The following is a 25525-nucleotide window of genomic DNA, read 5'->3' as shown; positions in this document are numbered from 1 at the left end:
AACAAAGTACAAAAACGTTTTAAAATAAAACCGTTACTGTCACTTTAAATTTTAAACTGAACACACTTTATTACTGCAATTGCGAAAAAACATGAAGGAATTGTACAAAATTCACCAAATTTTCACCACAGTGTCTTAAAGCCTTAAAAGTATTGCACACCAAATTTGGAAGCTTTAACCCTTAAAATAACGGAACCGGAGCCGTTTTAAACTTTAACCCCTTTACAGTCCCTGGTATCTGCTTTGCTGAGACCCAACCAAGCCCAAAGGGGAATACGATACCAAATGACGCCTTCAGAAAGTCTTTTCTAAGTATCAGAGCTCCTCACACATGCGACTGCATGCCATGCCTCTCAAAAACAAGTGCGCCACACCGGCGCGAAAATGAGGCTCTGCTTATGCTTTGGGAAAGCCCCTAAGGAATAAGGTGTCTAATACAGTGCCTGCCGATATTCTTATATCAAAAACAGAATTTATGTTTACCTGATAAATTTCTTTCTCCAACGGTGTGTCCGGTCCACGGCGTCATCCTTACTTGTGGGATATTCTCTTCCCCAACAGGAAATGGCAAAGAGCCCAGCAAAGCTGGTCACATGATCCCTCCTAGGCTCCGCCTACCCCAGTCATTCGACCGACGTTAAGGAGGAATATTAGCATAGGAGAAACCATATGGTACCGTGGTGACTGTAGTTAAAGAAAATAAATTATCAGACCTGATTAAAAAACCAGGGCGGGCCGTGGACCGGACACACCGTTGGAGAAAGAAATTTATCAGGTAAACATAAATTCTGTTTTCTCCAACATAGGTGTGTCCGGTCCACGGCGTCATCCTTACTTGTGGGAACCAATACCAAAGCTTTAGGACACGGATGAAGGGAGGGAGCAAATCAGGTCACCTAAATGGAAGGCACCACGGCTTGCAAAACCTTTCTCCCAAAAATAGCCTCAGAAGAAGCAAAAGTATCAAACTTGTAAAATTTGGTAAAAGTGTGCAGTGAAGACCAAGTCGCTGCCCTACATATCTGATCAACAGAAGCCTCGTTCTTGAAGGCCCATGTGGAAGCCACAGCCCTAGTGGAATGAGCTGTGATTCTTTCGGGAGGCTGCCGTCCGGCAGTCTCGTAAGCCAATCTGATGATGCTTTTAATCCAAAAAGAGAGAGAGGTAGAAGTTGCTTTTTGACCTCTCCTTTTACCTGAATAAACAACAAACAAGGAAGATGTTTGTCTAAAATCCTTTGTAGCATCTAAATAGAATTTTAGAGCGCGAACAACATCCAAATTGTGCAACAAGCGTTCCTTCTTTGAAACTGGTTTCGGACACAGAGAAGGTACGATAATCTCCTGGTTAATGTTTTTGTTAGAAACAACTTTTGGAAGAAAACCAGGTTTAGTACGTAAAACCACCTTATCTGCATGGAACACCAGATAAGGAGGAGAACACTGCAGAGCAGATAATTCTGAAACTCTTCTAGCAGAAGAAATTGCAACTAAAAACAAAACTTTCCAAGATAATAACTTAATATCAACGGAATGTAAGGGTTCAAACGGAACCCCCTGAATAACTGAAAGAACTAAATTGAGACTCCAAGGAGGAGTCAAAGGTTTGTAAACAGGCTTGATTCTAACCAGAGCCTGAACAAAGGCTTGAACATCTGGCACAGCTGCCAGTTTTTTGTGAAGTAACACCGACAAGGCAGAAATCTGTCCCTTCAGGGAACTTGCCGATAATCCTTTTTCCAATCCTTCTTGAAGGAAGGATAGAATCCTAGGAATCTTAACCTTGTCCCAAGGGAATCCTTTAGATTCACACCAACAGATATATTTTTTCCAAATTTTGTGGTAAATCTTTCTAGTTACAGGCTTTCTGGCCTGAACAAGAGTATCGATAACAGAATCTGAGAAACCTCGCTTCGATAAAATCAAGCGTTCAATCTCCAAGCAGTCAGCTGGAGTGAAACCAGATTCGGATGTTCGAACGGACCCTGAACAAGAAGGTCTCGTCTCAAAGGTAGCTTCCAAGGTGGAGCCGATGACATATTCACCAGATCTGCATACCAAGTCCTGCGTGGCCACGCAGGAGCTATCAAGATCACCGACGCCCTCTCCTGATTGATCCTGGCTACCAGCCTGGGGATGAGAGGAAACGGCGGGAACACATAAGCTAGTTTGAAGGTCCAAGGTGCTACTAGTGCATCCACTAGAGCCGCCTTGGGATCCCTGGATCTGGACCCGTAGCAAGGAACTTTGAAGTTCTGACGAGAGGCCATCAGATCCATGTCTGGAATGCCCCATAGTTGAGTGACTTGGGCAAAGATTTCCGGATGGAGTTCCCACTCCCCCGGATGCAATGTCTGACGACTCAGAAAATCCGCTTCCCAATTTTCCACTCCCGGGATGTGGATAGCAGACAGGTGGCAGGAGTGAGACTCCGCCCATAGAATAATCTTGGTCACTTCTTCCATCGCTAGGGAACTCCTTGTTCCCCCCTGATGGTTGATGTACGCAACAGTCGTCATGTTGTCTGATTGAAACCGTATGAACTTGGTCCTCGCTAGCTGAGGCCAAGCCTTGAGAGCATTGAATATCGCTCTCAGTTCCAGAATATTTATCGGTAGAAGAGATTCTTCCCGAGACCAAAGACCCTGAGCTTTCAGGGATCCCCAGACCGCGCCCCAGCCCATCAGACTGGCGTCGGTCGTGACAATGACCCACTCTGGTCTGCGGAATGTCATCCCTCGTGACAGGTTGTCCAGGGACAGCCACCAACGGAGTGAGTCTCTGGTCCTCTGATTTACTTGTATCTTTGGAGACAAGTCTGTATAGTCCCCATTCCACTGACTGAGCATGCACAGTTGTAATGGTCTTAGATGAATGCGCGCAAAAGGAACTATGTCCATTGCCGCTACCATCAACCCGATCACTTCCATGCACTGAGCTACGGAAGGAAGAGGAACGGAATGAAGTATCCGACAAGAGTCCAGAAGTTTTGTCTTTCTGGCCTCTGTTAGAAAAATCCTCATTTCTGAGGAGTCTATAATTGTTCCCAAGAAGGGAACCCTTGTTGACGGGGATAGAGAACTCTTTTCCACGTTCACTTTCCAGCCGTGAGATCTGAGAAAGGCCAGGACGATGTCCGTGTGAGCCTTTGCTCGAGGGAGGGACGACGCTTGAATCAGAATGTCGTCCAGGTAAGGTACTACTGCAATGCCCCTTGGTCTTAGCACCGCTAGAAGGGACCCTAGTACCTTTGTGAAAATCCTTGGAGCAGTGGCTAATCCGAAAGGAAGCGCCACAAACTGGTAATGTTTGTCCAGGAATGCAAACCTTAGGAACCGATGATGTTCCTTGTGGATAGGAATATGTAGATACGCATCCTTTAAATCCACCGTGGTCATGAATTGACCTTCCTGGATGGAAGGAAGGATAGTTCGAATGGTTTCCATCTTGAACGATGGGACCTTGAGAAATTTGTTTAAGATCTTGAGATCTAAGATTGGTCTGAACGTTCCCTCTTTTTTGGGAACTATGAACAGATTGGAGTAGAACCCCATCCCTTGTTCTCTTAATGGAACAGGATGAATCACTCCCATTTTTAACAGGTCTTCTACACAATGTAAGAACGCCTGTCTTTTTATGTGGTCTGAAGACAACTGAGACCTGTGGAACCTCCCCCTTGGGGGAAGTCCCTTGAATTCCAGAAGATAACCCTGGGAGACTATTTCTAGCGCCCAAGGATCCAGAACATCTCTTGCCCAAGCCTGAGCGAAGAGAGAGAGTCTGCCCCCCACCAGATCCGGTCCCGGATCGGGGGCCAATATTTCATGCTGTCTTGGTAGCAGTGACAGGTTTCTTGGCCTGCTTTCCCTTGTTCCAGCCTTGCATTGGTCTCCAAGCTGGCTTGGCTTGAGAAGTATTACCCTCTTGCTTAGAGGACGTAGCACTTTGGGCTGGTCCGTTTTTACGAAAGGGACGAAAATTAGGTCTATTTTTTGCCTTGAAAGGCCTATCCTGAGGAAGGGCGTGGCCCTTACCCCCAGTGATATCAGAGATAATCTCTTTCAAGTCAGGGCCAAACAGCGTTTTCCCCTTGAAAGGAATGTTTAGTAGCTTGTTCTTGGAAGACGCATCAGCCGACCAAGATTTCAACCAAAGCGCTCTGCGCGCCACAATAGCAAACCCAGAATTCTTAGCCGCTAACCTAGCCAATTGCAAAGTGGCGTCTAGAGTGAAAGAATTAGCCAATTTGAGAGCATTGATTCTGTCCATAATCTCCTCATAAGGAGGAGAATCACTATCGAGCACCTTTATCAGTTCATCAAACCAGAAATATGCAGCTGTAGTGACAGGGACAATGCATGAAATGGGTTGTAGAAGGTAACCCTGCTGAACAAACATCTTTTTAAGCAAACCTTCTAATTTTTTATCCATAGGATCTTTGAAAGCACAACTATCCTCTATGGGTATAGTGGTGCGTTTGTTTAAAGTAGAAACCGCTCCCTCGACCTTGGGGACTGACTGCCATAAGTCCTTTCTGGGGTCGACCATAGGAAACAATTTTTTAAATATGGGGGGAGGGACGAAAGGAATACCGGGCCTTTCCCATTCTTTATTAACAATGTCCGCCACCCGCTTGGGTATAGGAAAAGCTTCTGGGAGCCCCGGCACCTCTAGGAACTTGTCCATTTTACATAGTTTCTCTGGGATGACCAACTTTTCACAATCATCCAGAGTGGATAATACCTCCTTAAGCAAAATGCGGAGATGTTCCAACTTAAATTTAAATGTAATCACATCAGATTCAGCCTGATGAGAAATGTTCCCTGAATCAGTAATTTCTCCCTCAGACAAAACCTCCCTGGCCCCCTCAGATTGGGTTAGGGGCCCTTCAGAGATATTAATATCAGCGTCGTCATGCTCTTCAGTAACTAAAACAGAGCAGCCACGCTTACGCTGACAAGGGTTCATTTTGGCTAAAATGTTTTTGACAGAATTATCCATTACAGCCGTTAATTGTTGCATAGTAAGGAGTATTGGCGCGCTAGATGTACTAGGGGCCTCCTGAGTGGGCAAGACTCGTGTAGACGAAGGAGGGAATGATGCAGTACCATGCTTACTCCCCTCACTTGAGGAATCATCTTGGGCATCATTGTCATTATCACATAAATCACATTTATTTAAATGAATAGGAATTCTGGCTTCCCCACATTCAGAACACAGTCTATCTGGTAGTTCAGACATGTTAAACAGGCATAAACTTGATAAGAAAGTACAAAAAAACGTTTTAAAATAAAACCGTTACTGTCACTTTAAATTTTAAACTGAACACACTTTATTACTGCAATTGCGAAAAAACATGAAGGAATTGTTCAAAATTCACCAAATTTTCACCACAGTGTCTTAAAGCCTTAAAAATATTGCACACCAAATTTGGAAGCTTTAACCCTTAAAATAACGGAACCGGAGCCGTTTTAAGCTTTAACCCCTTTACAGTCCCTGGTATCTGCTTTGCTGAGACCCAACCAAACCCAAAGGGGAATACGATACCAAATGACGCCTTCAGAAAGTCTTTTCTAAGTATCAGAGCTCCTCTCACATGCGACTGCATGCCATGCCTCTCAAAAACAAGTGCGCCACACCGGCGCGAAAATGAGACTCTGCTTATGCTTTGGGAAAGCCCCTAAGAAATAAGGTGTCTAATACAGTGCCTGCCGATATTATTATATCAAAATACCCAGATAAAATGATTCCTCAAGGCTAAATATGTGTTAATAATGAATCGATTTAGCCCAGAAAAGTCTACAGTCTAAATAAGCCCTTGTGAAGCCCTTATTTACGATCGTAATAAATATGGCTTACCGGATCCCATAGGGAAAATGACAGCTTCCAGCATTACATCGTCTTGTTAGAATGTGTCATACCTCAAGCAGCAAGAGACTGCACACTGTTCCCCCAACTGAAGTTAATTGCTCTCAACAGTCCTGTGTGGAACAGCCATGGATTTTAGTTACGGTTGCTAAAATCATTTTCCTCATACAAACAGAAATCTTCATCTCTTTTCTGTTTCTGAGTAAATAGTACATACCAGCACTATTTCAAAATAACAAACTCTTGATTGAATAATAAAAAACTACAGTTAAACACTAAAAAACTCTAAGCCATCTCCGTGGAGATGTTGCCTGTACAACGGCAAAGAGAATGACTGGGGTAGGCGGAGCCTAGGAGGGATCATGTGACCAGCTTTGCTGGGCTCTTTGCCATTTCCTGTTGGGGAAGAGAATATCCCACAAGTAAGGATGACGCCGTGGACCGGACACACCTATGTTGGAGAAATACCCAGATAAAATGATTCCTCAAGGCTAAATATGTGTTAATAATGAATCGATTTAGCCCAGAAAAGTCTACAGTCTTAATAAGCCCTTGTGAAGCCCTTATTTATGATCGTAATAAACATGGCTTACCGGATCCCATAGGGAAAATGACAGCTTCCAGCATTACATCGTCTTGTTAGAATGTGTCATACCTCAAGCAGCAAGAGACTGCATACTGTTCCCCCAACTGAAGTTAATAGCTCTCAACAGTCCTGTGTGGAACAGCCATGGATTTTAGTTACGGTTGCTAAAATCATTTTCCTCATACAAACAGAAATCTTCATCTCTTTTCTGTTCCTGAGTAAATAGTACATACCAGCACTATTTCAAAATAACAAACTCTTGATTGAATAATAAAAACTACAGTTAAACACTAAAAAACTCTAAGCCATCTCCGTGGAGATGTTGCCTGTACAACGGCAAAGAGAATGACTGGGGTAGGCGGAGCCTAGGAGGGATCATGTGACCAGCTTTGCTGGGCTCTTTGCCATTTCCTGTTGGGGAAGAGAATATCCCACAAGTAAGGATGACGCCGTGGACCGGACACACCTATGTTGGAGAAATGAGGCCCTCCTCCTTCCTTCTCCAGAGTTATGGGGCCTTCCTGAGTCAAATTAGCTGTCTTATAATATGCCAGGCGTAAAAAAAGTCCCCAAAAGTGTTTCCAATCGTTTAAAAACGCTTAATAAACATAAGATTACCCTAATAAAGTAATCGATTTAGCCCATTACAGTGTCTACCAGTATTAAAGCCCTTAACTGAAGCCATCATTCTATACTGTGTCTCAGAAAATGGCTTACCTTCCCTCATGGGATATCTGTCAGTCTTCTAGCACTACCAGGTCTTGTTAGAAAAAATGACTGAACATACCTTAAGCAGTATAAGCCTGCAAACTGTTCCCCCCAACTGAAGTTTTCCTGTACTCAACAGTCCTGTGTGGGAACAGCCATGGATTTTAGTTACATGCTAAAATCTTTTTCCTCTCAGCAGAAATCTTCATCACTTTCTGTCTCAGAGTAAATAGTACAAACCGGCACTATTTTAAAATAACAAAGTCTTGATTGAAGAAATAAAAACTACAAATCTAACACCACATACTCTTTACCCTCCCGTGGAGATGCTACTTGTTAGAGCGGCAAAGAGAATGACTGGGGGGGCGGAGCCTGAGGGGAGCTATATGGACAGCTTTGCTGTGTGCTCTCTTTGCCACTTCCTGTAGGGATTGAGAATATCCCACAAGTAAGGATGAAGCCGTGGACTGAATACACCAAGTAAGAGAAATGGAGTATATTCCATGTAAATATAACAAAATGGTAGTGACATATACGTAGTTTTTGTAAAATGTTACATTCAGTCCAGAATCTATAGTGTTATGATATTTTACATAAAATAAAAAAATGTTATTTTCATTTCAACTGTTTTTTCCATACAAGGTGTTCTCTAAATTACACTTGTCTCCTTTATCTGGTTCCTCTTATTTTCAACTTTTTATACATAGTCATTTAATAAATACATTCTTCCCAGAATGTACATATTTTTGTGCAGATGGTTATTGCATTTGTCTATATGTCAATCTGTGGTTTTGAATGTGCTTACACAGGCTCTGTCCATCCAGATTTCATTGCAGCTATTCTCACTATACTTCACCTAAAAAGCTCCCTTTCCTCGTACTAGAAACTCTTTGCATCATTGTCACACTGACCATTATTGCTTCAGACCCAAAGGAGAGAGGAAAAAAAAATACAATAGCTTTGAATTTGTGGCAACTAAATCACTGGACTAACACTTCTAATGTGTGTGTATACACATTTACTCTCAGATGCAGACATACCGGATATAAAAATTACTAGCCAGGACAGAACAGGTTACTAATCAATTATTCTACTTTTACAATGAAAGTTTGCAATTAAACATTAGAAGATAATAATTGTCTCTTTACGCATGCTCTGCAAAAAGTCCAAGATAGTGGAAACATAAAATATCTAACCACAAAATACATTGTTTTACTTTTTAGTTTTGCTTCTCACTGTAAAGTTTCTAAAAATCTAACATAAAATGTTAGATGCTTGTATAACAAATAGCAATCATTTGCACATGTAAAAACTCTTACTATGGTTCTTGTAAAAAGTACAATATGTAATGAAGACATACGAGTAATAGATTTAAAACATATAGATTAAAAACATATAACATGTAGTAGGACTCTTCATTTCTGTAAATAGTAGGAACTAAAGTCAGTTTACGGAGAACATGTCTTCTTGGGAGGCCCCCCTTTCAATGAAGAGCCTCGAACCCTCTTTCCCCTGTTTGTGCTAGAGGAACACGTGGCCACTAATTTGAAAGGGTAGCTTCCTCTTTTAAATGTGGGGTTACTTATCTGCCTAGCATGTCGCTAATCATCACCTTTAAAAATGATTATTGCTTACCCCACTATAAACCAGGTAATGGTGATCACCTAATTCAGCACCAATGGCCCTATTCCGCATCTGTGCAGTGTCCGATAAAGGTAAGTGTTGCTTTTAGAGCCCCTGTTTATGTGTAGTGTCCGATAAGGGAAAGGGGATCTATCTGCCCATAAAACACAGAGGTATGAGACTTCAGTTTTAGAGAGAGGTGAACCTATTCTTTCCAAGGCAAGTTTTCATACCAGTCATCATTAGGTGACTGTTATAAAAATGGTAATGACCTAGTTTATTCACCGCATGGGGGGCAGTGTTTACAAAGACCATATTCTCTGAAAAAGCATACATTAAACAAAATCACAAAATAACCCTCACATGACAAAAGTGTTAGGTGACTAGCATTGACATTGCAATCACTTTTATGACACTCTGGGTTTTAAAAGGAACCTACGCGCCCCAAAACAAGCACTTCAAAAACAAGAAATTCACAGCCCAAGTGGTTACCAGATTAGCAAAACAATAGTCTGACACAACCATAGGCATATGGATATCAAAGGGGGTAGGGAATCCCCTATGTTGCCACTAACAATACCTAAACAAAGATCATTTGAAAGCAGGAATCATCTTCTTTTAAAATAGTCTCCTTCCAGCTGATTGTCATAACAATAAGAAATACCTTACAGTAAATACTAAAAGAACAGGATATTTTCAGGGTAATGGAATCATTATAAAGGCACAAAGAAAATATATTTTAGGAGACACTTGTTTTCAACTCATGTGTGTATAGATTTTAAATAGCCAGTTTTTACATCACTTCTATGCTAATACCCAACTATACAGTAAATATTACCCACAAATAAATGCACAATATAGAGAGTTTCTGTAGAATGGTAGGTATCTTACTGCAAATGGGTCAGCTTGCTCCCATGAAATCTGTGCTCCCCAGGAAGCTGGTCTCATTTTCTCTCGCAAAGATTCTGGGACAGCCAACAAAATGAAACAGATGTCTAACAGTGCAACCACAGTAGCCACAAGGACAACAAGATTGTCGCCATAGAAAGCAGAGAGATAAGCACCAATTGCAGGGCTGGTTACCAAACTTGCTGCAAATGTAGCAGATACCTGAAAAACAAAACATGAATTAAAATTGGGAATGCATTACATTTTAATAAATTTCCATTATTCCAACTTGACTCTGTTAAGAACAACAACTATTATTTAAAGCAGGAAGTTTATTTTTTTAACTGAAAACTTTTAAAAAGTCAATCATTGCCTGCGGCAACAAGACAAAACATCAGTTAGGTAATAAGGGCAAGAGAACTTGTTTATTTTGGTCTTTACTAACCCAGTAAAGCAGTTAATATTCCTTATGAGTATTTATGTTTAAGAAACAAATAAAGGTTTTTACTTTTAACACTAGATTAAGAACAATATAGAAAAAAAAAAGTCCTGGTAGGAGCATCAATTTATTCCCAATTAGCTGACAGAAAAAAATTACTCCTGTATTGCAAAGAACGCCACAAGTCAAGTTTTCAAGAAAAAGTGGCAAACTGAGCATATAATGAACTGAAAAACAATTTATTCTTACCTGATACATTTCTTTCTTTCTTGACACGGTGAGTCCACGGATCATCTTAATTACTGTTGGGAATATGACTCCTGACCAGCAGGAGGAGGCAAAGAGCACCACAGCAAAGGGTGTTAAATACCACTCCCCCTACCGACAATCCCCAGTCATTCGACCAAAGGGAAAGGAGAAAGGAAGTAATCTAAGGTTCAGTGGTGCCTGAAGTTTATAGAAAAGCAAAACTGTCTGAAAAACAGGGCGGGCCGTGGACTCACTGTGTCAAGAAATAAAAAAATTTAACAGGTAAGAATAAATTATGTTTTCTTTCTAATGACAGTGATTCCACTGATCATCTTAATTACTGTTGGGAACCAATAACCAAGCTAAAGGACACGGATGATAAGGGAGGGATAAGACAGTTAATCTAAACTGAAGGCACCACTGCTTAAAGAACCTTTCTCCCAAAAGAAGCCTCTGCTGAAGCAAAAGTATCAAATTTGTAAAATTTAGAAAAAGTATGCAAAGATGACCAAGTCGTAGCCTTGCAAAGCTGATCTACAGAAGCTCCATTTTTGAAAGCCCAAGAAGATGAAACAGCCCTTGTGGAATGAGCCGTGATTCTCTCAGGAGGCTGCTGACCAGCAATCTCATATGCCAAGTGAATAACACTCTTCAACCAACAAGAAAGAGAAGTAGCCGTCGCTTTCTTACCCTTACGCTTCACAGAAAAGACAACAAATAAAGAAGAAGACTGGCGAAAATACTTAGTCGCCTGCAAATAATATTTAAATGCACAAACCACATCCAGGTTGTGCAACAAACGCTCCTTATGTGAAGAAGGATTAGGACACAAAGAAGGAACAACAAACTCTTGATTAATATTCTTATCAGAAACAACCTTGGGAAGAAAACCCAAGGCAGTACGCAGAACTACCTTATCAGAGTGAAAAATAAGAAAAAGCGATTTATACTGTAAGGCTGAAAGCTCCGAAACTCTTTGAGCCGAAGAAATAGCCAGCAGAAACAAAACCTTCCAAGATAACATCTTAATATCCAAAGAATGCATAGGTTCAAACAGAGCCTGTTGAAGGACTCTAAGAACCAAATTAAGACTCCAAGGTGGAGTAGTAGACTTCAACACAGACCGAATTCTAACCTAACCCTGACAAAAAGAATGAACATCTGGCACATCCGTCAGGCGCTAGTGCAATAAAATAGATAAAGCAGAAATTTGAGCCTTCAGAGTACTAGCAGATGAACCTTTCTGCAAACCCTCCTGGAGAAAAAACTAAATCATAGGAATCCTAACTCTACTCCACGAGTAGCCTTTGGATTCACACCAATACAAATATTTACGCCAAGTCTTATAATAAATCTTCCTAGTCACAGGCTTACGAGCCTGAATCACAGTCTCAATGACTGACTCAGAAAAACCACGCTTAGAAAGAATCAAGCGTTCAATCTCCAAGCAGTCAGCTTCAGAGAAACGAGATTTGGATGAAGGAAGGGACCCTGCAGAAGAAGGACCTTCCTTAATGGAAGACGCCAAGGTGGAAGAGAAGACATCTCCACCAGATATGCAAACCAGATTCTGCGAGACCACGCTGGAGCAATGAGAATCATCGATGCCCTCTCTTGTTTGACCCGAGCAATGACCCAAGGAAGAAGAGCAAACAGAGGGAACACATATGCCAAAATGAAAGTCCAAGGAACTGCCAGAGCATCTATCAGAACAGCCTGAGGATCCTTTGACCTCGACCCGTACCTCGGGAGCTTGGCATTCTGACAAGATGCCATGAGATCCTACTCCGGCTGCCCCCAACTGAGAATCAAGCTGGAAATACCTCTGGATGAAGTTCCCACTCCCCCGGATGAAAAGTCTGTCTGCTCAGAAAATCCGCTTCCCAATTGTCCACCCCTGGAATGTGGATAGCAAACAGATAACAGTTGTGAATCTCCGCCCACTGAATAATCTTGGCTACCTCTGTCATGGCCAAGGAACTCCCAGTTCCTCCCTGGTGATTGATGTAAGCCACTGACATTATGTTGTCCAACTGAAACCTTATTAAATGGGTTGAAGCTAGCTGAGGCCAGGCTAGAAGAGCATTGAAAATTGCTCTCAGTTCCAAAACATTTATTGGAAGAACCGACTCCTCCCGAGTCCATAGACCCTGAGCCCGTAATGAACCCCAGCCCAGCAAACTGGCATCCGTGGTTACAATCACCCAGGCAGGTCTGATAAAGCAAGTTCCCTGAGAGAGAAGATCCTGAGACAACCACCATAGAAGAGAATCTCTGGACATCTGATCTAGAACAATCTTTGAGGATAGATCCGCATAATCCCCGTTCCACTGCCTGAGCAAGCATAATTGCAGAGGTCTGAGATGGAACCGAGCAAACTTAATGATGTCCATGACTGAAACCATCAGACCAATAACCTCCATGCAATAAGCCACTGACGGCTGAGGAAGGGACTGAAGAACAAGACACGTATTGAAAATCTTTGACTTTCTTGCTTCTGTCATAAAAATCTTCATCTCTAGAGAATCTATAATGGTCCCCAAAAATACCACTCTTGTAGCTGAAATTAAAGGGACACTGAACCCAATTTTATTCTTTCGGGATTCAGATAGAGCATGCAATTTTAAGCAACTATCTAATTTACTCCTATTATCAAATTTTCTTCGTTCTCTTGGTATCTTTATTTGAAAAGCAAGAATGCAAGTTTAGATGCCGGCCCATTTTTGGTGAACAACATGGGTTGTTCTTGCGGATTGGTGGATTAATTTAACAAGTGCTGTCCAGTGTTCTGATCAAAAAAACAGAATTTATGTTTACCTGATAAATTACTTTCTCCAACGGTGTGTCCGGTCCACGGCGTCATCCTTACTTGTGGGATATTCTCTTCCCCAACAGGAAATGGCAAAGAGCCCAGCAAAGCTGGTCACATGATCCCTCCTAGGCTCCGCCTTCCCCAGTCATTCGACCGACGTAAAGGAGGAATATTTGCATAGGAGAAATCATATGATACCGTGGTGACTGTAGTTAAAGAAAATAAATTATCAGACCTGATTAAAAAACCAGGGCGGGCCGTGGACCGGACACACCGTTGGAGAAAGTAATTTATCAGGTAAACATAAATTCTGTTTTCTCCAACATAGGTGTGTCCGGTCCACGGCGTCATCCTTACTTGTGGGAACCAATACCAAAGCTTTAGGACACGGATGAAGGGAGGGAGCAAATCAGGTCACCTAGATGGAAGGCACCACGGCTTGCAAAACCTTTCTCCCAAAAATAGCCTCAGAAGAAGCAAAAGTATCAAATTTGTAAAATTTAGTAAAAGTGTGCAGTGAAGACCAAGTCGCTGCCTTACATATCTGATCAACAGAAGCCTCGTTCTTGAAGGCCCATGTGGAAGCCACAGCCCTAGTGGAATGAGCTGTGATTCTTTCAGGAGGCTGCCGTCCGGCAGTCTCGTAAGCCAATCTGATGATGCTTTTAAGCCAAAAAGAGAGAGAGGTAGAAGTTGCTTTTTGACCTCTCCTTTTACCAGAATAAACAACAAACAAGGAAGATGTTTGTCTAAAATCCTTTGTAGCATCTAAATAGAATTTTAGAGCACGAACTACGTCCAAATTGTGCAACAAACGTTCCTTCTTTGAAACTGGATTCGGACACAAAGAAGGCACGACTATCTCCTGGTTAATGTTTTTGTTAGAAACAACTTTCGGAAGAAAACCAGGTTTAGTACGCAAAACCACCTTATCTGCATGGAACACCAGATAAGGAGGAGAACACTGCAGAGCAGATAATTCTGAAACTCTTCTAGCAGAAGAAATTGCAACCAAAAACAAAACTTTCCAAGATAATAACTTAATATCAACGGAATGTAAGGGTTCAAACGGAACCCCCTGAAGAACTGAAAGAACTAAATTGAGACTCCAAGGAGGAGTCAAAGGTTTGTAAACAGGCTTGATTCTAACCAGAGCCTGAACAAAGGCTTGAACATCTGGCACAGCTGCCAGCTTTTTGTGAAGTAACACAGACAAGGCAGAAATCTGTCCCTTCAAGGAACTTGCAGATAATCCTTTCTCCAAACCTTCTTGAAGAAAGGATAGAATCCTAGGAATTTTTATCTTGTCCCAAGGGAATCCTTTAGATTCACACCAACAGATATATTTTTTCCATATTTTGTGGTAGATTTTTCTAGTTACAGGCTTTCTGGCCTGAACAAGAGTATCAATGACAGAATCTGAGAACCCTCGCTTTGATAAGATCAAGCGTTCAATCTCCAAGCAGTCAGTTGGAGTGAGACCAGATTCGGATGTTCGAACGGACCTTGAACAAGAAGGTCCCGTCTCAAAGGTAGCTTCCATGGTGGAGCCGATGACATATTCACCAGGTCTGCATACCAAGTCCTGCGTGGCCACGCAGGAGCTATCAAGATCACCGATGCCCTCTCCTGATTGATCCTGGCTACCAGCCTGGGGATGAGAGGAAACGGCGGGAATACATAAGCTAGTTTGAAGGTCCAAGGTGCTACTAGTGCATCTACTAGAGTCGCCTTGGGATCCCTGGATCTGGACCCGTAGCAAGGAACCTTGAAGTTCTGACGAGAGGCCATCAGATCCATGTCTGGAATGCCCCACAACTGAGTAATTTGGGCAAAGATTTCCGGATGGAGTTCCCACTCCCCCGGATGAAATGTCTGACGACTCAGAAAATCCGCTTCCCAATTTTCCACTCCTGGGATGTGGATTGCAGACAAGTGGCAGGAGTGAGTCTCCGCCCATTGAATGATTTTGGTCACTTCTTCCATCGCCAGGGAACTCCTTGTTCCCCCCTGATGGTTGATGTACGCAACAGTCGTCATGTTGTCTGATTGAAACCGTATGAATTTGGCCTTTGCTAGCTGAGGCCAAGCCTTGAGAGCATTGAATATCGCTCTCAGTTTCAGAATATTTATCGGGAGAAGAGATTCTTCCCGAGACCAAAGACCCTGAGCTTTCAGGGGTCCCCAGACCGCGCCCCAGCCCACCAGACTGGCGTCGGTCGTGACAATGACCCACTCTGGTCTGCTGGAAGCTCATCCCCTGTGACAGGTTGTCCAGGGACAGCCACCAACGGAGTGAATCTCTGGTCCTCTGATCTACTTGTATCGTCGGAGACAAGTCTGTATAATCCCCATTCCACTGACTGAGCATGCACAGTTGTAATGGTCTTAGATGAATTCGCGCAAAAGGAACTATGTCCATTGCCGCTACCATCAAACCTATTACTTCCATGCACTGCGCTATGGAAGGAAGAGGAACAGAATGAAGTATTTGACAAGAGTTTAGAAGTTTTGATTTTCTGGCCTCTGTCAGAAAAATCCTCATTTCTAAGGAGTCTATTATTGTTCCCAAGAAGGGAACCCTTGTTGACGGAGATAGAGAACTTTTTTCTACGTTCACTTTCCACCCGTGAGATCTGAGAAAGGCCAGGACAATGTCCGTGTGAGCCTTTGCTTGTGGAAGGGACGACGCTTGAATCAGAATGTCGTCCAAGTAAGGTACTACTGCAATGCCCCTTGGTCTTAGCACCGCTAGAAGGGACCCTAGCACCTTTGTGAAAATTCTTGGAGCAGTGGCTAATCCGAACGGAAGTGCCACAAACTGGTAATGCTTGTCCAGAAATGCGAACCTTAGGAACCGATGATGTTCCTTGTGGATAGGAATATGTAGATACGCATCCTTTAAATCCACCGTGGTCATGAATTGACCTTCCTGGATGGAAGGAAGAATTGTTCGAATGGTTTCCATTTTGAACGATGGAACCTTGAGAAACTTGTTTAGGATCTTGAGATCTAAGATTGGTCTGAATGTTCCCTCTTTTTTGGGAACTACGAACAGATTGGAGTAGAACCCCATCCCTTGTTCTCCTAATGGAACAGGATGAATCACTCCCATTTTTAACAGGTCTTCTACACAATGTAAGAATGCCTGTTTTTTTATGTGGTCTGAAGACAATTGAGACCTGTGGAACCTCCCCCTCGGGGGAAGCCCCTTGAATTCCAGAAGATAACCTTGGGAGACTATTTCTAGCGCCCAAGGATCCAGAACATCTCTTGCCCAAGCCTGAGCGAAGAGAGAGAGTCTGCCCCCCACCAGATCCGGTCCCGGATCGGGGGCCAACATCTCATGCTGTCTTGGTAGCAGTGGCAGGTTTCTTGGCCTGCTTACCTTTGTTCCAGCCTTGCATTGGCCTCCAGGCTGGCTTGGCTTGAGAAGTATTACCCTCTTGCTTAGAGGACGTAGCACTTGGGGCTGGTCCGTTTCTGCGAAAGGGACGAAAATTAGGTTTATTTTTGGCCTTGAAAGACCTATCCTGAGGAAGGGCGTGGCCCTTGCCCCCAGTGATATCAGAAATAATCTCTTTCAAGTCAGGGCCAAACAGCGTTTTCCCCTTGAAAGGAATGTTAAGCAATTTGTTCTTGGAAGACGCATCCGCTGACCAAGATTTTAGCCAAAGCGCTCTGCGCGCCACAATAGCAAACCCAGAATTTTTCGCCGCTAATCTAGCCAATTGCAAAGTGGCGCCTAGGGTGAAAGAGTTAGCCAATTTGAGAGCATGAATTCTGTCCAAAATCTCCTCATAAGAAGAATCTTTATTGAGCGCCTTTTCTAGTTCATCGAACCAGAAACACGCTGCTGTAGTGACAGGAACAATGCATGAAATTGGTTGTAGAAGGTAACCTTGCTGAACAAACATCTTTTTAAGCAAACCCTCTAATTTTTTATCCATAGGATCTTTGAAAGCACAACTATCTTCTATGGGTATAGTGGTGCGTTTGTTTAGAGTAGAAACCGCCCCCTCGACCTTGGGGACTGTCTGCCATAAGTCCTTTCTGGGGTCGACCATAGGAAACAATTTCTTAAATATAGGGGGAGGAACGAAAGGTATGCCGGGCCTTTCCCATTCTTTGTTTACAATGTCCGCCACCCGCTTGGGTATAGGAAAAGCTTCGGGGGGCCCCGGGGCCCCGGGACCTCTAGGAACTTGTCCATTTTACATAATTTCTCTGGAATGACCAAATTCTCACAATCATCCAGAGTAGATAACACCTCCTTAAGCAGGGCGCGGAGATGTTCCAACTTAAATTTGAATGTAATTACATCAGGTTCAGCTTGTTGAGAAATTTTCCCTGAATCTGAAATTTCTCCCTCAGACAAAACCTCCCTGGCCCCCTCAGATTGGTGTAGGGGCACTTCAGAACCAATATCATCAGCGTCCTCATGCTCTTCAGTATTTTCTAAAACAGAGCAGTCGCGCTTTCACTGATAAGTGGGCATTTTGGCTAAAATGTTTTTGATAGAATTATCCATTACAGCCGTTAATTGTTGCATAGTAAGGAGTATTGGCGCACTAGATGTACTAGGGGCCTCCTGTGTGGGCAAGACTGGTGTAGACGAAGGAGGGGATGATGCAGTACCATGCTTACTCCCCTCACTTGAGGAATCATCTTGGGCATCATTTTCTCTAAATTTTGTGTCACATAAATCACATCTATTTAAATGAGAAGGAACCTTGGCTTCCCCACATACAGAACACAGTCTATCTGGTAGTTCAGACATGTTAAACAGGCATAAACTTGATAACAAAGTACAAAAAACGTTTTAAAATAAAACCGTTACTGTCGCTTTAAATTTTAAACTGAACACACTTTATTACTGCAAATGTGAAAAAGTATGAAGGAATTGTTCAAAATTCACCAAAATTTCACCACAGTGTCTTAAAGCCTTAAAAGTATTGCACGCCAAATTTGAAAGCTTTAACTCTTAAAATAACGGAACCGGAGCCGTTTTTATATTTAACCCCTTTACAGTCCCTGGTATCTGCTTTGCTGAGACCCAACCAAGCCCAAAGGGGAATACGATACCAAATGACGCCTTCAGAAAGTCTTTTCTATGTATCAGAGCTCCTCACACATGCATCTGCATGTCATGCTTCCCAAAAACAAGTGCGCAATAGAGGCGCGAAAATGAGGCTCTGCCTATGATTAGGGAAAGCCCCTAGAGAATAAGGTGTCCAATACAGTGCCTGCCGGTTATTTTACATAATTCCCAAGAATAAAATAATTCCTCAAAGCTATGAAGTATTAAAATGTGCTTATATATCAATCGTTTTAGCCCAGAAAATGTCTACAGTCTTAAAAGCCCTTGTGAAGCCCTTTTTTTTTTCTTATGTAATAAAAATGGCTTACCGGATCCCATAGGGAAAATGACAGCTTCCAGCATTACATCGTCTTGTTAGAAATGTGTCATACCTCAAGCAGCAAAAGTCTGCTCACTGTTTCCCCCAACTGAAGTTAATTCCTCTCAACAGTCCTGTGTGGAAACAGCCATCGATTTTAGTAACGGTTGCTAAAATCATTTTCCTCTTACAAACAGAAATCTTCATCACCTTTCTGTTTCAGAGTAAATAGTACATACCAGCACTATTTTAAAATAACAAACTCTTGATTGAATAATAAAAACTACAGTTAAACACCAAAAAACTCTAAGCCATCTCCGTGGAGATGTTGCCTGTACAACGGCAAAGAGAATGACTGGGGAAGGCGGAGCCTAGGAGGGATCATGTGACCAGCTTTGCTGGGCTCTTTGCCATTTCCTGTTGGGGAAGAGAATATCCCACAAGTAAGGATGACGCCGTGGACCGGACACACCTATGTTGGAGAAATAGTTTAGATGCCTTCTTTTTCAAATAAAGATAGCAAGAGAACAAAGAAAAATTGATAACAGGAGTAAATTAGAAAGTTGCTTAAAATTGCATGCTTTATCTGAATCACGAAAGAAAAAATTTGGGTTCAGTGTCCCTTTAAGGAACTTTTTCCTAAATTCACCTTCCAACCGTGGGAGCGCAGAAAAGAAAACAACTCTGTGTGGGAGTTTGCTAGTTGAAAAGATGGTAGCCTGAACTAGAATGTTGTCCAGATAAGGAGCCATTGCAACAATCTTCAATTGAAGCACCGCCAACAATGCTCCCAGGACCTTTGAAAAAATTCTGAGAGCTGTTGCCAGACCAAAAGGAAGAGCTAAAAACTGAAAATGTTTGTTTAGAAATGCAAATCTTAGGCACCTGTGATAATCTCTGTGAATGAGAATATACAGATATGCATCCTTTAGATCCACAGTGGTCATGAACTGAACTTCCTGAACCAAAGGAAGAATGGAACAAATAGTTTCCATCTTGAAAGACGGAACCCTGAGAAACTTGTTTACACTCTTGAGAGCTAAAATAGGTCTGAAAGTTCCTTCCTTTTTGGGAACGACGAAGAGATTAGAATAAAAACCCAGACCCTATTCCTGAACTGATACAGGAACTATCACTCCCACGTCGGAAAGATTCAGAACACAACGTAAGAACGCCTCTCCTTTTATCTGGTTTACAGATAACCTGGAGAGAAGAAACCTGCCTCTGGGAGGAAAATTCTTGAACTCCAGTTTGTAACCCTGGGACACGATATCTACCACCCAGGGATCCTGAACATCTCAAACCCAAGCTTGATCGAGGAAAGAGAGTCTTCCCCCCACAAGATCCATTTAAAGATCAGGGGCAGATGCTTCCTGGACTGCTTCCCCTTATTCCAAGACTGATTTGACTTCCAAGATGGCTTGGACTGTTCCTGCTTGGAGGAAGAAGAGGAAGATTTACCAGAGAAGTTACGAAAGGAACAAAAATTACTCTGCCGACCCTTCTGTTTATTTCTTTTATCCTGAGGAAGAGAATGCCCCTTCCCTCCCGTAATATCAGAAATAATTTCAGCCAAACCTGGCCCAAACAAGGTCTTACCCTTGTAAGGAATAGACAAAAGCTTAGACTTAGAGGACACATCCACAGACCAGGATTTTAACCATAAAGCTCTGCCAGCTAAAATGGCAAAACCAGAAATTTTAGCTCCCAACTTGATGACCTGTAGAGAAGCACCTGCAATAAAGGAAAAGGCCAACTTCAAAGCCTTGATTCTATCTTGAATTTCTTCAAGAGGAGTATCTTGCTGAATAGAATCAGACAATGCATCAAACCAATATGCCGCCGCCGCACTTGTAACCGTAGCAATACATGCAGCCGGTTGCCATTGATACCCCTGGTGAACATAAATCTTTTTAAGCAAAGCTTCCAACTTCTTATCCATAGGATCTTTAAAGGAACAGCTATCTTCAATAGGAATAGTGGTCCTCTTGGTCAGAGTGGAAACTGCTCCCTCCACCTTAGGAACCATCTGCCAAGATTCCTTAAAGGGACAGTTTACTCAAAAATGTTCTCCCCTTTAATTTGTTCGCAATGATCTACTTTACCTGCTGGAGTGTATTAAATTGTTTACAAGTATTTCCATTACCCTTATATTGGGATATGAATTAGTTTATTTAGCCTGTGCTATTCCCACCCATCCTAAAAGTTTTTGGCCTCAAGGCCTAGCTGGGTTAACACAGCCAGTAGAAGAAATTACACTCCCAATGGGTTACAGAAGAGATAAGGTAATAAAATGTTAATTTTCGATTGTTCTCTACAAGTATTGGTAATTGGTTTATAGACAGATATAAGATAAAGAAGCAGGTATATGTACACAATGTGATAAAGTAATGAGATCTGATTATACCTACAAGCTAAACCCATTGTATTAGGTTGTGGCTTCAAAACAAAAAATCAGCTAATTCATACACACAAATAAGCCTTAAAAAACAAATCTCATACATTTTATGCTCTGCAGCTGGTAAAAAGGTAATTGGAAACACATTAAGGGAAAAACAATTTTAAAATAGTATACTGTCCCTTTAAAAGAATCAGCAATAGGAAACATCTTATTAAAAATTGGAGAAGGGGGAAAAACAGAATTTATGCTTACCTGATAAATTACTTTCTCTTACGGTGTATCCAGTCCATGGATTCATCCTTACTTGTGGGATATTCTCAATCCCTACAGGAAGTGGCAAAGAGAGCACACAGCAGAGCTGTCCATATAGCTCCCCTCAGGCTCCGCCCCCCAGTCATTCGACCGACGGTTAGGAGAAAAAGGAGAAACTATAGGGTGCAGGGACACTGAACCCAAATTTTTTCTTTCGTTATTCAGATAGAGCATGCAATTTTCTAATTTACTCCTATTATCAATTTTTCTTCGTTCTCTTCCTTTCTTTATTTGAAAAAGAAGGCATCTAAGCTATTTTTTTGGTTTAGAATCATGGAAAGCACTTGTTTATTGGTAGGTGAATTTACCCACCAATCAGCAAGAACAACACAGTGTGTTCACCAAAAATAGGCCATCATCTAATTTTACATTCTTGCATTTCAAATAACGATACCAAGAGAATGAAAATAATTTGATAATAGGAGTAAATTAGAAAGCTAATTAAAATTGCATGCTCTATCTGAATCACAATAGAAAAAATGTGGGTTCAGTGTCCCTTTAATAAAAAAAAAATTGACTTTTTTTATTTATTTTTTTATTATTTTATTTTTTTTAACTAGAAAAACCTTAAATAAACTGCACAATAAATCTTGCAGCAACAATTTTTCACAAAATGAATGCAAAAAGTAACACAAATATTATAGTCCCTGAAATTCAGACAGAAGCTTAAATATAAACAGAGTAGCAGCCCCACAAAAAAACAACAGGCAACCTCTACCCCTCAGCAAGCTCTGCTGAGATGCCTACCTGACCTCTTTGCTGCCGGAAGCAAAGTCAGAAAATGATCCGGACCCCCATACAGCCGCACCTCAGAGAATGCTGATCCACCTCTGAGGAGCTATGCAACAGAGCTGCAACATCCAGGAACAACAGGAAACAGCTAAAAGGGCGCCAAAAACATCCTTGCTATCTCAGATAAGCCCACCTATTGTGGGTATGGCCTAACAAACGTCCCGGAAGCCATTAATACACAAACAAAAAACATGTACACCAAAGTGAAAACATAATAAACTGAGCCTCCAAACATCCCCAGTGCCTGCAAAACTGCCATACAATAAACCGTTAACCTAGAAGGCGGATTGTACATTAAGACAGAATTAACTGTCAAAGTGCCAAATTCTCCTATATCAAAACAGGGAAAGGAATAGGAACTTACCTCAAAAATCTGTCCGTCAGGGGCGGAGCCGGAAGCTGCCATGAGAGCAGTGTAAACCCGGAGCTCTGTGAACTGAGCCCTGTATTAAGAGCTGAAATCTGGTATAATGCTCTTATTTCTAATAATAGAAGATTAATATAGCCGTGTGAACCCCTGCTGCCAAGACTGAACCCTCTTTGCCTGCAATGTGAGCAGCGATCGCTTATTTACCGATAGTTTTCTAAAGCTCCTTAACGAGCTGCGCCATTGCCGAAACCGGAAGTGCTACGGACCTACCACCATCTCCGAGGCAAAGTCTGCACCAGCAAACTCAGACCAACGGATACGGCACAACCACCGGGCGATCTCACTAAGGCCAGTGACATGGTGGACCAGCTTGCACCTCTGCTCTCTGGAAACCGGGTACTACTGCTCGACAAGAACGAGAGGTGAGAGTATGTGTATAACCACGCGGCCCGCATTAACTTACTGAAATCTCCCGTACAATGACAGACAGCTGGGGCAGATAGAGATATAAATATAATTTGCTGACAGGGCTCACTGATGGGATGTGTACTTAAAATTGGAGACTGACCAAGGAAACACACTTATTGAACCCTACATAGTGCGCATAACGGACAGTAACAGCTTTCTTCTGATCTCGCACTCTGCAGCCCTTTATATGCAAGGAATGAGACTAATGGAATAATTAACCATGCAAGGTTTAAAGCAAAGTGGACTTTAAAGCAAACTTCATAGCGATATTAAATCAGCCACACAGTGGGTCCTATGTAACCCCAAAACGACATTGAATCCATTCACTGCAGTCCAGTTAACTCGCTGTTTTACTTCTTCACTTTATAGTGCATCAATATCTTCACTTTTATAGTGTTTGTAGCAGAAATGGCAGCAAGACGTACTGTCAGAACAGAAAAAACGGTCAAAAGTACCCCTATTAAAACTCTCACAATGACTTCCTTTTTACACACATCTGACCCAGCAGAGACCTCACATGTTGAGATGAGTCGGAATGAGCAGTCTCCTAAAGCTAACTCTCAATCTAATACATCGCAACCACTCCCAGAAACACAGCTTTCAGCATCTCTACTGAATAATTTACCATCTAAACAAGACATAGCGGACATAGTTTGAATGTGTATAAGAGAGGAAATGGCAGTGCTGTAACAAGACATCCATACTCTAGGGTTTCAGATGGAATCGCTGGAAACCAACCATGAACAGCTCAAGGGGGATGTTAGCACTTTAACTGAACAAGTTTCAACGCAACAAGAAATTATTCAAGGTCTCCAAGAAAAGCTGGAAGATTTGGAAAACCGCAGTAGGCGGAAGAATCTAAGAATCAGGGGAGTCCCTGAGGATGTATTGCCACGAGACTTCCCGGTCTATATGCCAGCCCTGTTCCAGCATGTGAAAGAGACATCCCACACAACAGACATACAATGGGTGAGAGCACACCGCGCCCTGCGCCCTAAACCCCCTGATACAGCCCCACCAAGGGACATCATTATTAGATTCAAACGTTTCTTAGACAAAGAAATGATACTAAATCAGTCCCGCAAGAACCAGCCGATAAGATTTAGAGGAACTGTACTCCAGTTTTATCAGGACTTATCCTACGAGACCTTGCAAAGAAGAAAGAAGAAATTTTCGCAACTAACAACGCTGCTCCGAAACAAAAAGATCCCATACAGATGGGGATTTCCGGCACAGATATGGGTCCTCAGGAACAACACTAGATTAATCTGCAGATCCCCGGAGAACATTCCAGACTTCTGTTCATCCTTGGTACTTGACCCTGTTGAGCCTCTGGCTGTGAATAGCTCTCTGCAACCTCCCAACAAACGGCCTAGAGAGGTGATATCTAGCTGGCATACGGTTGTCGCAAAGAAGGGCAAAGCTGCGACAGCCTCACCAACCAAGTCCGGCTCATCCACTTGAGACAATCTTGCTAACCTATTTTAAGAGAAGTGGACTTTCATTCCCATAGGCTGGGGTTGCTACATAGCTGCAAGTGATTTATCTGTATTTGTTTTGAATATCCATGTTTGTTTTGAATATTTAAAGTTTCGCTTAATTTATCTTTAGTTAGCTATTAGTCTGCTATTACGTATAAGGTCCCACAAACCTATCTCCACCATAATAGAAGTATGGCAGCTACATGGAGGAAAATCCCCCTTTTTTTAGAAAATGCTATAATGCTCATAATTTTCCATGATGCTATATTACTGCACAACCCCTCCATCCCCCCTTAAAAACAGGTAGTTATAGATATCTTAGAATGTTCCATCTATCTTACCTTACTACCAGACTATGTGACATTCTCATAGAAATGTTAACAGGGCTCCTAGTTCGTACCCCCATTAAACACTCTCAGTATGCCCTATATTAGGACGAGAGACATGAATCCTAACCCAAAATATCCTTTTAGTTTATCTTTTTATGTGTTTATTGTTAATATTGTTTTTTGTATTTGTACTGACGTTATCTATCTTTTAGGAAATGGATTTCACTTAGTGATACTTCTCATACTTTTTACCAGGTACCATGCTGCACTCCTGATAATCTCTACGCCACAAGTAGGTAGATATGAAACAATTTAAAGGTAACACTAAACATCATCTGACCCTTTTAACACAAAATGCCAAGGGGTTAAATTCGCCATCCAAACGCTCTAAAGCCCTTTCAGATCTAGCCAAGAGACAAGTAGATATAGTGTTTTTGCAAGAGACACACTTTCAATTAAAAAAAGAACCAAAATATTTTGGGAAAACATATAACTTAGTTTTTCATAGCTCTGGGCCCAACAAGAAAGCAGGAGTTAGTATATTAATTAAAAAGGACCTACCTTTTTCGGTGACCCGTATAGACAGAGACCGTGACGGTAGATTTCTAGGACTGACAGGACGGTTGTACGGACGTCCTATAACATTAGTGAACATATATGCCCCAAACGGCAAACAGTTGCCTTTTTTCCGAACTGTATTCAAGAAAATACTGGATTTAGCAACTGGTCCGGTGTTTCTGGCTGGAGATTTCAACCTCCCTCTTCAGCCAATAAAAGATAGTTCCAATCCCAATGTTTCGG

The 25525-nt window shown here is 42.1% G+C and overlaps 1 protein-coding gene across 1 annotated transcript in view; it reads right to left on the bottom strand.

Moving 5' to 3' along the window:
• LOC128647173 (hippocampus abundant transcript 1 protein) overlaps positions 1-25525 on the bottom strand; it is a 250063-nt gene that overhangs the window by 109963 nt on the left and 114575 nt on the right. The window contains exon 6 of the mRNA XM_053699958.1: positions 9676-9894. Within this exon, the coding sequence (XP_053555933.1) occupies positions 9676-9894 (219 nt within the window). The remainder of the gene's footprint in view (positions 1-9675; positions 9895-25525) is intronic.

Source organism: Bombina bombina, chromosome 2 (genome assembly GCF_027579735.1).
Source record: "Bombina bombina isolate aBomBom1 chromosome 2, aBomBom1.pri, whole genome shotgun sequence".
Lineage (NCBI taxonomy): Eukaryota > Metazoa > Chordata > Amphibia > Anura > Bombinatoridae > Bombina > Bombina bombina.
This window is presented reverse-complemented; position numbering and strand designations above follow the sequence as displayed.